This window comes from Egretta garzetta, unplaced genomic scaffold, assembly GCF_000687185.1.
Source record: "Egretta garzetta isolate BGI_Z169 unplaced genomic scaffold, ASM68718v1 scaffold166, whole genome shotgun sequence".
In the NCBI taxonomy this organism is placed as follows: Eukaryota; Metazoa; Chordata; class Aves; order Pelecaniformes; family Ardeidae; genus Egretta; species Egretta garzetta.
The window spans coordinates 815,517-831,094 of record NW_009260133.1 but is presented as its reverse complement, the minus strand read 5'-3'; the positions used below and the strand labels follow the sequence as shown (position 1 = coordinate 831,094).

The 15,578-nt window shown below is 42.8% G+C and overlaps 2 protein-coding genes across 2 annotated transcripts in view; both read left to right on the top strand.

The window, feature by feature from the left end:
- MRPS10 (mitochondrial ribosomal protein S10) overlaps positions 1–2,193 on the top strand; it is a 19,424-nt gene extending 17,231 nt beyond the window's left edge. The window contains exons 8-9 of the mRNA XM_035896999.1: positions 918–957; positions 2,152–2,193. The gene's annotated coding sequence lies outside the window, so the exon portion shown is untranslated. The remainder of the gene's footprint in view (positions 1–917; positions 958–2,151) is intronic.
- On the top strand, positions 165–14,960 carry UTP25 (UTP25 small subunit processor component). Its single transcript, XM_009641566.2, has 12 exons — positions 165–232; positions 918–957; positions 2,152–2,404; positions 3,184–3,390; positions 5,530–5,618; positions 6,995–7,402; positions 8,504–8,717; positions 10,771–10,973; positions 12,229–12,411; positions 13,074–13,186; positions 13,591–13,836; positions 14,654–14,960. The coding sequence occupies exons 1-12, from the start codon at positions 165–167 to the stop codon at positions 14,898–14,900; spliced, it is 2,271 nt and encodes a 756-aa protein (XP_009639861.1). The 3' UTR covers positions 14,901–14,960.
- Positions 14,961–15,578: the final 618 nt, after the last annotated feature.

The window sequence follows — 15,578 nt, the reverse complement described above, 5'->3', positions numbered from 1 at the left end:
TCGTCCCACGCCCCCTTCTGACCCCGCCGAGGCTGCGGAAGGGTAGAGCCTGTGTGGCAAGAGCCGTGGCTTCCTCAGCAGGGTGCCCGTCTGTCAGAAAGGGTACCGGTACCGGGCTTTCGGACCCCCGTGTACACTTGCGAGGAAGGAGCCGCTTCGCCCAAATGCAGTGCGTTTTGGTGCTGCTGCAGAGGCTCAGAAGCCTGCAAGGAAGACGATGTCAGGTCACCCGGTCAGTTTACCATTACAGGCTTTTAGAGGCAGGCAAGTAGTGCTAAGGTCTGTTACCTGTGTGTTCCCCGGGACCTTCCCGGCGCGTGTCGCTTGGGCTGGAAGGCAGAGTCCTGACCTGCTGGGGAGCAGGGCCCTGTGTCTCGCCCTGCACAGTGATGCTCAGGGTTCCCCATCTTTTTGTAAGAGTTGAGGTTGGTTTAGGCCCGGCATCTTGTTGGCAGAATTGCCGTCCCAATGCTGGTTAATTAATGCTGGTTTTCCTGTAGTACGTGTCTTCTTCCCTGCTTCATAGATCAATATTTAGTGTTAGAGGTAGGCTCTTGCTCTGATTAATTTTGTTGTTCAAACTACCCTCGTAGTTAGATTCCTTAGATTCCTTTTAACACCTCATCTTCTGATTAAAGCCAGATTCTGCTTTAAAACATTTCACTTCTTGATCAGTTACAATGCTTGAGCGCTTAGGCTTCATGTTCGGAGTGCGGCATCTCCTGAGAGGGCAACCTCTCAGGGTAAGTGCCAAGTCCATTTTATGAGGGAGAATTGTGTGATGCTTTGGTTTTAATTGTTCTTTTAACTTCTCTTAAGACTTGTGTAACTCATCAACTCCTTCTCCCCCCTTGTCTCTTTCATCCTGCGATATAACATCGTTGACAGAGTAAGATATTTCTGTGCTTTCTTTTCAGGGTTTCTGGAAGACCAGAAGCAACTCAAATCTGTGAACTGGTAATATATTTTTATTTCTTCCTTACTTTCATTTCTGTGTAGTTCAGTGAAGTGAAACAGCATTTCACGTTACCAAGTCATTCAGGCTGATTAAGTTGTTCCCTTTAGAAAACCTGCATTTAGGAGAAAAAAATGAATGTGATTTTAGTCTGGCTCTGAATTGTTCTCTCCAGTGTCTAACTCAAAGCTGTAATACCATGAGAGGGCAGAAGCAGCAGGAAATAACATAGCTCTTCTTGGGTTTTTTGCCTATTACTTAGTCGCAGTGAAAAGTAAATAATGCTTTAACTTGTTCTAATAATGTTAATGCACATAGTGTTCACAAGATGTTTCATTCTCCGTTGAACGAAGAAATATGTTAATGCTCGTTCCTCTTCTTTAGATTGTCAGTGCTTTACTTCTTCAGTCAGGATTTGTTAATCTCCTTTATCATCAGATTAATAAAAGACTTCAAAGTTTCAGTGTGGAAAAACTAATTATTCTGGTTCGTTTATTTACTTTAGCATTTGTGCAGTAATATCACATTTACTGATTTTTCCTCTCTGGGCTAAAAGTAGCTAAAAAATAAGGAAATGGTGCTATGCTTATACTCCTGGTTTCGCTATAATTTTGGCTGCAACCTGGCACGCTGTTGTTGGTTTGTGTGAGCCTGGGGCAGAATTGGCTCCTGAGTCTGGCTTGTTTGAAGCTTAGAGTTTTACAGCTGAGCCAAAGCTGACCAGCTCCCTGGTGGAGTATTGTGAACTGACAGCTATTTCACTTACCTCCTTGAAAGCCAGAAGCACTGTCAGTGTGCTCTGTCCCTTGTATGTGTGCCCTTCTGCAATTTTCACTCTCTGTGTGGTTTTCTTAAGAAAATCCAGTGCCAGTTCAATAAACGCCTTGTTTGTGGAGATCAAATGTCCTCACTCAGCTGAGACTGAAAGAACCAAATGTTGTGATGCTCTAAGTCAAATCACTGCAGAATGAGGCACTTCAGCATAAGTCTACCAAGATGATTTCAAAATCTAAATGCAGGTGTCCAGCATAAATATTTGTATAAAGTGGTGATTTTTGAAAAATTCCATTGCATTTCTGTAAGGGTAGGACGGGAGAGGGAAAACGTAATGTGGGAGCTAGTGGTGAGGGTATTTGCCTGCTGCCTAATAAAGCGTTTACTGTTGTTGCTGGTACACTTGTGTTTTCCCTTTCTAGCCTGAGACTTCAGATAAATCAAGTGCAGAAAGTGATTCGGAGGCTGAAGTGGAACAGGTCTCTGTATATCACAAGCTGCTGGCTACCCTGAAGACCTCTCCTGAGTCTGAGAGTGAGGAAGAGGAAGATGAAAGTGAATCAGAAGAAGATGCTGGGGAAAGTGAGACAGAAATGGACAGCAAAGGGTCCCAGGAGCCTGGAGAAGCAGATGGAGGTGAAGAAGATAAGAATGGTGTACCAGAGCAGGAAGAAGGTAGTTTGTCTTTTCCCATGCTTTGGTAAATGTTGTTTCAGTTAGAAAGTTCAAATAACGTATGTTTTTAGCCAGGATCCTGGTGTAGACTGGCTTGTTGGCTGGGTGCTCTTCTGGCTTGGAGACTCTGTTGCTCTATTGCCTCTGTGTGGGTTGGGAACAGCAGCTGCTGAAGGATGTAGCAGGGGAGAGGGTAGCTGTGCTCATTTTCCGGCAGACAGCCTGCTGCTGCTTCCTCAGATGTTGTTTGTGCGGCAGCACAGAGGAAATCCACATGGAGCAGCATACCAGGGGTTCTCGCCCACTCATGGGAGACGCAAGCTGTTCTCTCACACAGCATCTGGCTTGGCTGCTGCCACCGAGAGGAGGGAAAGGTTTGCCTCATAGCAGAGGAAAGAATATGTAAATTGGAAGGAAACCTCGTCTCCCGTATGACGAGGCATCCTCATTCATGAAGTCTGCAAAGAAATTCTCGGAGAGAGGAGTCAACTTTTTATTATTTTCAGTTATTTGGGGTCTTTGGAAACTAAAACTTACATTCCCCCATAGGCTATTTCTTTAATTTTCTCTGGGAAAACATACATTGTATGTTACTGAACATTTGGCATGCTAGCCACAAGTTGTCTTTACTGTAGAGCACAAAGCCTGCTTTTATCTTTCTGGATAGAGTATTGAAAGAAAAAGAATTCCTAGCTCAAAGGGAACAACCTAGCTAGTAAGAACCAGCTATAGACAGTAACTTTTCCAGGAGAATATAACCCATTTCTCTCTCTAACAAGTTACAGACACAGCAGAGCAGACGCTTGGCCAGGAGCAGGCTGATGGCGCAGAAACCTCTTGTGACCCAAGTCATGGAGTAATTGAGGAGTTTACTGATGTGAAACATGAATCTGAATTTAGCTTGGAAACCAATTTCATGGAAGAGGAGAGTGGAGATTGCAATGCAGATAAGAGAGACAGCAGTTCTTCACCAGCCTTTTCAGAAGGTAAAACACAGTATGTTTGTGTTTAGTGATCTGCCTCTAGAGGAGTATCCATCAACATGCGTAAATTATGAAATGCCCTAATGATACGCTGTATAGCTTCTGAGTTCTTCTGCTACGTTATTCGTTGTATTGCCCACATGTGAGCCAGTTGCATAAGGGATGCTTAACACTAATGCCGACGTGTAGCTGAACCATTTGTTTTCTGTAGCCCCTGTGGACTGGGATTTGTGCGTAGTTTCTGTTATGACTGATACAGCTTGAAATACCAGGAACCAGAAATGTGCGTGGCGGGGGTTATCTCGTTCTGTTGCTTTAATAACACTTTAAAAACCTAGTGTCATATGAAGGGCCAGGCAAGCCTGCACTTGACTGTGGAAGATATTCTTGGCACAGACAGCACAGGAGATAATCACAAAGCTGACCTGTGAGGGCATCCTTCACAACTCAGTGGAGTTAGAGGTGAGACGAGATTCTGGGAAGCTTGGGGCAGGCACAGTAATTCAGACAAATGCTCAGGGCCCTGTGAATTTTGAAGGTTGTGCAGAGGAGGCTGACTGCATCGGGATCAGGAAAGCATGAGGTGTCAGTGGAGCGTCTGTGTGGTATCTTTTTAAAGGGTGTGGCCCAGAATCTCAACGCCGCGGTGCGCTGATGGGTGCAATCTGAGCTCCCGTGTTGGAGTCGTCCCACCATGTGTAATACAAATAACTGTGTGCACGGGTGTGTGATCGTTCAGTGATATGCCACACATTGGCACTTGCAGAGCTTCTATTCGTATTTCATGCTCTGTGGTTTTAATATCAGATGGCATAGTTTGAGAGAGAGAAATATGTTTGTAGCATCCCTAGTGATGCTGGTTTGTCATCCTGGAGCAGCAGCTGACATTAGATCTGGGAGGCAGCCTAGTTGATACGTGAAATGTGTGGAAGCATCAAAGGGCCATGTGATAGAAAAAACAGCTCGTTCTTGTTACCATGAGAATATTACTTAGGCTGTTGGCATTGCATTTTAATGAGAACTGTAGCTCTCCAACTGAATGCTAAGTATCTTAACAGCTTTGTTCAACCTACAAATGATGCACTACTTTTCAGTGGGTTCCTGTAGCTTGGAAGTGGCTTTATAATCTATTACAGAAAGTGAGTCATCTAAGATAGCAGAAAGGGGATGGATTTCTGCTCTGGTCCTGGGGTCACTAGAATTCCTGAAAATGCTTCACGCTATTACGTCTACTTTATCTGACAAATGCTGGAATCGGTAAAACTCAGCTGAAGAGAGAACCTGTATTACAGTTAAATGATAGCCTGTTCATTTGCGTTGCTGGGAAGGTATTCTCAACAGCATCATAATTAGCAAATGTCTTGACTTTTGCCTGGGTAACTTGAATGTGGGCTAGATATCCTTTGGCAAGGACTAGTGTTCTCTAATTAGTTTTCTTTATGCAGTGAGTGCTGCTGTGCTGCAAGCAATGTACAGAGCTTGGTTTTCAAAAACAAGCTTTGCATGTGGCTTGCGCATGCCAGTGTCTTTGAATATAATATGATTTTACAGTTCCTTGCCTCTCCTTTCCTTTCCAAAAAGAAATGCTGATTAGATAAATCAGACTTTTGCTCACTTCAGGCAATTTTTGCCTCCCTTCCCCAAAACCCACCTAATCTTTCTCTGCTTTATCACGAACTGTATTCATATCATTGGACAAGGATGCAAAGCCCTGGGCAGAACTGTTTATGAATTAAGAAGGGCAGTAAGTTCACTTGGGTCTTTACTACTGACAGCCTGTTCACCTGCAAGGGATGGATGTGTCAGAGCATAAGGCAGAAAATTGCCACAATGTTTTCTACTACATACTGCTTGCCTGTCCAACATTTGTTTTGTGATTGAAAGTTCTAGTACTTCCATAAGTGCTGCTTTTTCTTTTTTTTAAAGCAATCTGTCAAATCTGTTCTCTCTGTTCTTGTAGAGAGAATTTGTCATCTTTTCTCTCATCTCCAAGTGCTTCAAAATAACTAGTTTTAACTGTGGTGTTGGCCAGCATGGAAACTGTTGGTCTCATTTGCAAATCCCTTTTGAAACTTGATTCCAGTATTAGCTACAATAGTTCTCATGATAATTTTTTATTGTTGTTGTTGTTGATACAAATAGATCCATTTAAACAGCACATGGACAAAGAACTTGAAGAAAAAGAAGTAGAAAAAATGTCTACACTTCCTAAAACTTCAAGTCAAAGCAAGGTAACAGCATTCTGTAGCAATCTGGAGTTCCTAAAGATGCCTGGATTAAAACAACTTTTTTTTTTTTTAATACAGATGAAGTAGGTTCATAATTGTTATTATTAGCTGTTGGCACTGGAATTGTCAAGATTTTGTCACTGTGTTGTTGCCGAAGTGTTTTCTTCGCTTAGTGCTGTGCAAGAGTTGAAATCTCAGGTCTGCTGCTAAGTAGGCATATGGCGACACATCTGAAAAACGTAGCGTTAGTTTGACCTGTAGTCCCAAACCTCGTACTCTCGACACCAGGTAGAAACAGGACTGGTTTCTGAGTAGTAACAGCATAGTGCCAGGGATGTGCTCTGCAGCTGCACTTGTGAGGTGACCATGTGCAGTCTTAACAGTACTTGTGATGCACTTTCATGTCCTTGCTCCAAGATGCCTGTATCTCTGTACACATTTACGAGCTAGTAAAGGGGAACTTAATACTTAACATTGTTAACACTGGAAATAATAGGTGAATTACAGTACCAGAAAACCACCTCATTGCTTGAGAGAGAATATTGGTTTTCAAAATATTCATTTTTCGCCAAACCTTTGCTTCCTAACTTTTTCACGTCTGATTTTGTTTTGGAGGGTTGCCTTGCATTCTGGTCAGCCATATGCTGGGTGACATTCACTGGAAGGTACCCAATGGTTAGTCAGTCAGAGAGAAAGCTGTGATTTTAAAATTTTACTTTATTTTTTTTTCTTTTTTGGAATATGGTGGCCAAAAATACCAGTGCCACCTGAAGCAATGCATGATATATCTTTTCTTAATTTGGTGTAGCTACTTTACAGAGATAGATAGGGACAACTTGCATAGCAGAAGGCTTAAAGTTTAGAGTTTTCCCTTGCTACACTGATAGCTTTTGCCCTTGAAATCAGACAGACTCCCAATAAGATCGCATTTAGCAACTCACAGCTTCTGGGTTTAGTCCCTAATGAGGTTTTGTCTTCATCTTTAAACAAAGTACATACCTCAGTGTGGCTAGTCCATCAGCGTAGTTGGACTCCAGGGTTCTCATCTTGTCCCTGGTTTGTGGCCACTGATTTGCTGGATGGGTTAGGCAGAAATTACATCCTTCCTCTTCCTTGGTTTTCTCATCTGTAAAATGGGGACCGCTATAGACACATCACTGCAAAATACATTCAGATCTACTGAGCTCTTTATTGTTGCTTACCCTGGCAGACTCTTAAGGAAGAGATTGCAGACTGAAAAAAAGGTTTCAACTTGTATTATGAAAAGATATTTCTCAAATACCATGAACTTGATTGAACCGCCAGCTGTGGTGACGTGGTTTTAAGTGTACTGGTCGGTATGTATGACTCCTCTTTGTTTCTTGGTTTGTTTTTTTCAGTGGCCAAGGCTAGGCCAACTAATGTTTTCTACTTTGGAGAAACATAAACCTTTGAAAGCAGACAAAGAAGTTGATGTGAAACAACTTTATCTTCACAAGCCTTTAGAATCCACTTGGCCAAAAGTGAATAAACAATTTCTGTCCTCAGTGAACAAACCAAGCGATACCTCTTTTACCCCGTTACAAAGAGAGCTCTTCTGTATCATGAATACATACCGGGACTTGTTCTATCCAGAAAGAAATGCTTTAACAAATGGAGAAGAAATCCGGCATGCTTACTGCTTGCACGCCTTGAACCATGTTCTGAAGGCAAATGCCCAGGTGCTCAGCAACAATGCCAAACGGAGGGACCAAAAGCCGGGGACTGACAATGATGACCACAGGGATCAGGGGCTCACCAGACCTAAGGTAAGAGAGCTTGGTTAATGTGATTCCCCTGTCCCCACCTGGGCTGTCTGGTCAGGCTGTGTAAACATCCTGGTAAATTACCAAGAAGTATTTCTGTTGCAGCTGTCTCAGGCAACATGTTCCTGGGCCTGTGCCTTTCCGCATCCCTATATCGTGGCTGGAAGTTGTCTGCTGTGGCCAGGGCAAATATCCTGCAAGAAACAGTGAGCACAGGGTTGTCAGTCAGCCTGTTTCTGTGCTGAGCCATGAGTTTGACTTCTCTTTTGCTTTGTCCCCCTATCACTACAGACTGACGTGTCACCTTTTTCTGCTTCCATTTCTAAATCTACCAGTACAGAAAGGTGCCTCCACATTTATCTTCAGTGTTAGTGCAGATAGCATAGGCTGTCACCCAATGTGGGATGTCCCAGAAATTTTTTTTTGTCCTTGGGCACTTGTAAGGACTTGCCTGCATGGAAGGATCTTTCTGTACCTGCGAGACCTCCGGCGATCCCAGTTCCATCATCAATGGCACCTCCCATAGTTGGTGGAGTGGGCCTCAGACCAAGGCTCCCTTGATTCATGACATCCTCTAGTTGATAACCAGGTGGATTCAACTAGGCCTAGCCTGTAACTGGTGGTGCCAACTACCTGTTGAACAGTTTCAAAGTTGGGTTTCAGTGTTTGCTGCACGTCTGGCAAATCCTTTTGGTTTCTGTGTTCACTCCCCAGTTAGGTATTTGTATGTCGAAGCGCAGTGCAGAGGCTATTGCCACCCATCCAGGAGCCAGCCGTTGACCCTGTCTGTGTATTGTGGGTGCTCTTGCTTGCTCAGCGGGTAGGGAGAACAGGAGAACCTGCTTAGTTTTCAATTCCCCTGTAATGGTACCATGCGTGTGAGGTAGCGAACCAAACTGAGCTGCTGGCCAGTACCTTGTTCATGAGCGCACTGTGTCCCACCCAGCACGTCTTGCCTCCTTGCTGCATGTCAGAATTATTTTGTTTTGATTGTTGGGGTGCCCCATGGGGGCAGATCTAAGTCAAAAAAATTACTTAACGTACAGTTAACTGCGAGTGTTCATATTTTATGGGTTATTGTGTTGTAACTGTCGATCTACGCAGGTACTGATGATAGTGCCCTTCAGGGAGTGCGCTTTGCGAATTGTGCATATTTTCATCAGTCTTCTTGAAGTGAAAAGAAAAATAGATGTAAGTAATAAAAAGCGCTTCAAAGGGGAGTTTGGCTCTGACCCAGAAGAGAAGCCCCCCAACCTGAAAAGACCTGAAGATTATGAAGCCGTCTTTGCTGGCAACATTGACGACCACTTCAGAATTGGTAATGACCTACTGAACAGATGATTTTTAGCTTGTAAAGAACTGAGAAGTAGCAAGTTCTTCCTACATGTCTAGGAGCTATGAGGGCTGGAAGTTCCGATGAGACTCTGGGCTCTTCGGTATTTAAGACGGTTTTATGCTGGCAACTTGGATTTTTCTGAAAATCTTTCTTGCCTTTCTTGCTTAAAAAGGAAGAGAAATATAAAAGTAATGATTTTCATATCAAGTTCAGAATCACTTAAAAAGCAGAGATTGCTTTATTGTAGCAAGACTGCCCACACCTCATTTTAAAGAGGATAGCCTTGATTATGCAGCAGTCTTTCATGTTTTTTAAATAAAAATCTTTTGGGTTTAATCAGGCTGTTCACAATGTCTCTTGTAATCAGTAATGGTTGGAACAAAATTAAAGCTCACTACTGAGCAAAGCAGTTTTCTACTGTGCTGCCCGTTGTTTCTGTGAAAGCAAAGGGGTAGCCAGCAAGTAGGACAGTTGGACAAGCAGCAAATTTGAGACTGTTTCGTAATATTGTAATCTCATGCTGGTTTAGTAACTTGGTATGCAGGGAATTAGCTAGTGGCTTGTTTCCTGGAGCTGGCATGATAAGTAGGCAGTTTTTCTAACTTAACTTGACAGATCAGGGCTTTTGAAATGCCTGCCCCTTGAAAGATAAATTGGCATCCCAAGAGATGTAATGATACAGTGGAAGATGCAAGCAGGTCCTGCTCAGTCTTTCTTCCTTCCCCAGTGAATATCTCTCCGACTGAGAGCATCTGACTTTCAGTAGCATAATAATTTTCCTTTCAGTCCTCTCCCATGCCACAGTCTGCTTGATCCACTTACTAGGTGTGAAGAAATGCTTGAAGAAACTTTTGGTGCTGTTACTTGCAGAAGCAAATCCTAGAAGCAGAATAATTATTCTTTCTTACTGTGCCTTACACCTTGTTACTTCTGCACAAAGATCTAATTTAAAGCACATCACTTATGCCTTCCTAAAACCACCCTCTCTCATTTTTAAACAGAAAAAAGACTTGATGCTGTTAAACTGTGTATATGCAGTGACAAGTGATATCTTCTTCCTGGAAATTCACCAATTGTGCCTTTCTGGGTTTTTGGGGGGGGGGTTCCCATTTTTATCATTGGGTTAAAATAGATAGCGGGAGGCATCCCTATTGCTGTCTGTGTGAAATTCTTGCACGTGCCTTCAGCTGTGCCCGTGATAGTTGGCTTCACACAGGGAGGAAGAGAAGTTGAAGACACCCCTTTATTGGGCAGACTGTAGCAGGTGGTTTGAATATGGTCCGGACAACCTGGATTTTTAAGACCAGAAAACTGTGGGTCCTACCAATGTTGCCATGTAGTTACAACACAGGTAACAGACTCCTTTGATTCCTTCCTTTTCCTTTCATCAACGTGAGAGGTGATGCATAAGCTAGTTCGGCACGTACACTGCAGCACACGGTGTGAGAAGCAGTGCCGGGGAAGGTCCAAGACTGGCAATGCTTTCCATCGTCGTAACATGAAGAACCTTTTCCTTTGTGTTTTGGTAGCAAGTCTTGTGGCCCTGTGAATAAAGGCAGTTTATAGTCAAGACGTCCATCCTGAATCCTCCATGACAGATTTAGGTAATAGTTAACTATAGTACCTGATGGCAGAGACCAAAGCCTAGGATTTAGGGAGAAAGAGGTAACTTCTGCTTTTCAATTTATTTCTTAAGTTCTTCAGGCCCCTCTTACCCCTTTTTAGCAGAAAATCACAAAAAAAAAAAATGTTTCAGTTAAAAAATGTTGTCCAGGCTATGAAAAAGCTGGAAAAAAGTACTACTGAAAGAGTTTGCTGAACTTCATGAAAATCTGCCAAATGCTTCTCAAATAAGGGTGAGTAAGCACTTCTCAGGGAAAGAAGCATTTTGGACAGATTGGTTTTGTCCAGCTGTAATCATTAGTATGTATTAAGGGAGAGGAAATATAGGGAGGTACTATTACAGAGCCTGCTGGAAGGAAGTGGTTGATAATTGACCTTAACTAAGAAATTGGTGTTGGTTGTTGTTGGACAGGGGTTGCAATTCTTCAGAAGAGTATGAGACTATACGCACCATTTTACTCATCGGATATCATCATTGCCTCTCCCCTGGGTATGAGGACTATTATTGGCGCGGAGGGGGAGAAGAAGAGAGATTTTGATTTTCTATCATCAATAGAAATTCTCATAATTGATCAAGCAGATATTTACCTGATGCAGAATTGGGAACACGTTCTGGTGCGTTTTCCGTATGTATTCATTTTTGTGTTGTACTGTGTCTCGTTAGTCTGATATAACTTAGTTTTGGCAGTGAGCAGTATTGCTATTTTTTTACTGACTTGATTCCAGACATGTGTGCTTGTTTCTTTTTCTTCCTCCACCCTGATATTTTCCTTGTACTAAGAATATTCTGTCTACAGATTTTGGTAGTATTCAGCACCTGTTCTCTATAAATCTTAGTATTAGGTGCTTTAGTGGCATATGTCATCAGAGAGTTTTTTGGACCATTTTAATTATCTTGCAGGGTGAGATAATGATGATGCCTTTCATCACATCTGGGAGAAAATATGCCAGCTCACTGACTGCCCAGTATCTCGGTCAGATTGCAGCCGTGTGAGGAATCCGTGCAACCTAATTCAGGTTCCTCCAGAAAGCAACAGGAGCTGGTGCTTGTCTCCACTGACTGTAGAGATACTAAGCTTTAGTCATGTCCAAAGTTAAACAGTATGAAGATTTTCTTGTACGTCTAATGAAGATACTGCTATGGGATTGTGGCTAGTGTGCAGTAGTACCCATACTTTTTGGCTTTTGTTAATAAAAGTTTTCAGGGTTGAAAGGTTTCTGTGTGGAAAAAAACCCCAACATCTTTGAGGTAGCATGAGGGCCATGCATTTGGACCACATGATGTTACTGTACATTTCGAGTGAACCCAGAATGTGTCTTGGGTCCTGGGGAGTCTGACGAAAGGCACACCAGCCTACACGATATGCAAGGAATCAGTCCTGGGGCCTGTTTCCTGTTTTTTTCCTTTGGGTGCAGCTGCCTGCCATGCAGCGGCAGTGATGCCAGTGCTAGGCATCATTCAGTGGGACCAAAACGAAGTGAATTTCTTCACTTGCACCCAAACTCTCCCTCAATGCAATGGGAACTGCACCTGGGCCTCTTTTAGCTCAGAAACCTTGGGCCCGTTGACTTTAAACCAACCAAACAAATCCATTATACTTGCCCCATGGGAGAAGATTAGAAGCAAAGCTTATTGTTACTGATGACTAAAGAGATGGTAGCTTTTGGTTCTGTGGTGTGAAATCAAGTAAATTACTCTTGCTGTGGTCAATAAATTCCAGACAGTTGTGTCTTGGGAGATCACTCCTGTTTTGTATTCTGTGCTGTCTTGCTCGTCCCTGCCCACTTTCTTGCTGCAGTTGAGGCTCTTGCAGTCTGGGTGCAGGGGTGTCAGTCATCAGCAGTGACGTGTTTCCATCTCTCTCTGTAGCACCTGATGAAGCACATTAACCTGCTGCCTCTGGATTCCCACGGGGTAGACTTTTCCCGAGTGCGAATGCTGAATCTCAATAACTGGTCCAAGTACTACCGCCAGACGCTGCTGTTCAGCGCTCTTCAGGATCCCCAGATTAACTCTGTCTTCAACAAGCACTGCTTCAATTACATGGGGCAAGTGAGTTCACAGATGAGCTGAAAGCCTTCTTTTAAATGCTGGCCTAAGAGAGGGGGAGAGGAACAGAAAATCCACCACGTGGGAAAATTCCATAATTCAGTTGTAGAAAGACTGTCTGTGTGCCAGTCGTTTCCATGACCCAAGTATTTCAGTCTGAATCTCCGTGACGCTGCATGACAATTTTTCATGCTGTGCCAGAGGCATGAAGAACTAATCTTCTTGCAGTGATACTTACTTGATCCTTTCCTTTCATGGGTAGCTGTTTCATATCAGAAATCAGATTTTATTTTTTCTTAATTTGACACGCACAAGTTGTCTTGTTTTATTTATTTTGTTGTTAAATGGAGGGTTTGCCTGCTTCCTTTTTTTTTTTTTTTTTTTTTTTTTTGCCTCCTACAGTATAAGAAACACAAACTGCTATTACTTTGAAAGAAACAGGAAAAGCAAAAACCTTAGTTTTCTATGGAAGTCAGAGCATAAGCAGTGGTCATGTATATTTAGCAGATCTGGTGTGTGTATACATGAATGTAGTTTTGTATTGAAGCTTGCTCAAATGCAGCCTTGTGTGCTGCTTGGAGATGTGAGTTACGAGCAGAAAGCTGGCTGGAGTGTGGCTGCCTTTAAAACACTGCTTCCCTAAACGTTCGACTTTCTTCTTGCAGGTGGCCGTCCGCAACGTACCGCTCAGTGGCTCCATTAGCCACGTTGTGGTCCAGCTTCCTCATGTCTTTCGGAGGCTAGAAGCTGAAAATTTAACTTCTGTAATAGATACAAGGTACTCTGTGTTCCAGACTAATTTGCTATGCCCTAATGACTGCAATTTCAGGTTTAGTTGAGCGTACTGTTTCCTGCAGAGCACAATGTAATTTCACCACAGAAGTACCCCTTCATTAGTCTTCAGATGCAGGCTAGGCTCTGCAGAGGTGGAGGGGAATACTGAACTTCTCCTTGCCAAAGGCACTGGAGAATAAAATCTGGGAGAGGAATACTGTAACTCTGTAGTACTGATAAAGCCTTTGCCTTTTATCTTCTACACGTGTACAAATCCTGTGAAGTTAAAGGAGGAAAAATGTAGTCAAAATCTTCTGTAGCCTCTTGTGTCTGGTGATATTCCTGTTTGAGGTCCTATCGGTATTGGAAATGTTAACCCTGGTTAAAACATTTGTTTTCTTAACTCAGGTTTCAGTTTTTCATCGACAAAGTTCTGCCCGAGTACCGCGATGCCATCATGTCACACACGCTCATTTATGTGCCATCATATTTTGACTACGTGCGTCTTCGAAATTACTTCAAGAAAGAGAGGCTGAATTTTACTCACATTTGTGAATACACTAAAAAGGCTGGCGTCTGCAGAGCGAGACGGTTCTTTCTCAAGGGAGAGAAGCAGTTTTTATTGTTCACTGAGCGCTTCCACTTTTACAAAAGGTGAATTGTGGACCGAGTTCTCCTTTGAGTTCTATGTGTGCTGTTTTGGAAGTAGAGTCTGACCTTAATCATAGATGGGCTATATTGCTTTTTGAATCTGTTGGATCTCTCTGAGGACTTCTTTGACTGAAGTAAGAGCTTTTCAATTTGCTTTAAAATTTTTTCATGTTGTCAGCAGTCCATTGCACAGACTGCAGTACTTTGGTATGCACAGGGCTTTATTCAGGAAGGTAAGGGCTGCCAAGTTCCCCTGATGTCGGGACAGGATGATATAGCCTGCAAAATGGGATTCATTGTGCCTTTTATTTGTGGTCATCTGTGCCACAATAATTACATAAAATTCTGGAAAAGGGTATGTAATTGGCTCAATAATGCAATACAGCATTCTGAGGCCACCTGGAAAATTTGCGACGTCCTGACTGGAGCTGTTTAGAAGTTCCTAATGGAACAGGTTTTTTCTGTTAGCAGAAGATGTTGTTTTGGCAAATATGAAAAGTTTCATGAGGCTCAGTCTGATCAAGCTTTGCTGTCTTAAAATCCAAGCCAAAGAGGCTGAATGCTGCAGAGTTTGCTGGTGGTCTGTACTTTAGAGGACGTCACAGAGCCTGGCAGCGTTAGACCTGGCCCTCCCACTGCCCTTAATCCCACATCTGTGTTAAGTTTCGTCTTCATGACACAGGGTTTGTAGAGTTGAGCTACAAACGATGAGGGTTGAAGTTGATGGAAGCTGGAAGAACTAAGATAGGATTGAGGTCTTAAGTTCGTGCTTTATAAAAATTGGCAACGAAGTTACTTCTTTGTTTCTTGCCTACTACAGGTATACGATAAAAGGCATTAGGAACCTCATTTTCTACGAGTTACCAACCTACTCCCACTTCTACAGTGAGATTTGTAATATGATGAAGGCCACTGACAATGGAGCGGATGCTACCTGGACCTGTACTGTGCTCTACTCCAAGTACGATGCTCAGAAATTGGCGGCGGTGGTTGGCATAGATCGCACAGCTCAAATGCTACAGTCCAAGAAAAATGTGCACCTCTTTGTTACAGGAGAAAATGAATAAGTGCTGTTGCAGACCAGATGACTGGAAGGACCTGGATTTTACTCCTAATGCACTTTTTGATATTGCTTTTTAAAAAAGTATTAAACTTTTTACTCCCTAAATATTCTGTTGAAATTGTTCATATAATATGAAATTTTATATTTCAGTACTCTTATCCAACAAGAAACAAAGGATGTCATTCAGGAAAGCAGGGCTTGGGGGTTTCTTCTGTATAGAAACAAAATCAATCTGGAACTATTCTCGTATATCTTGAAAAACTCACTGGTCAGTAAAGATTGATGCTGTGATAAATAACTCTTAATTGGATTGCTTCACTTCATTTTTCAGGTGTAGCAAACTGGCCTTCTTTTATCAAAGGCTACTTTTTCCTTTAACCCAGGGGAAGAAATGTGCCCAAGTGCTTAATGCAGTCACGATTCTGTAAGCCTACGTAAGGGAGGTGCAGGCGAGGCCTCTTCAACGCAAGCGTATGGTTGAAGGGGAGTTGAACTTGCTTCAACTCAACGGTTGTGAGAATCTGTGAATGTGCTGGGGTAGGAGCTATGGGTTTGCATTTTTTCCTGAGTGACCTAAATATCTCTGCTTCCTATTCACAACAGCCCCTCTGGCCGGTCAGTTTTACCAGGGATAAGTTTTTCCAAAGGAACACAGATTTGAACTTGGCAGGCAGGCAAGCCT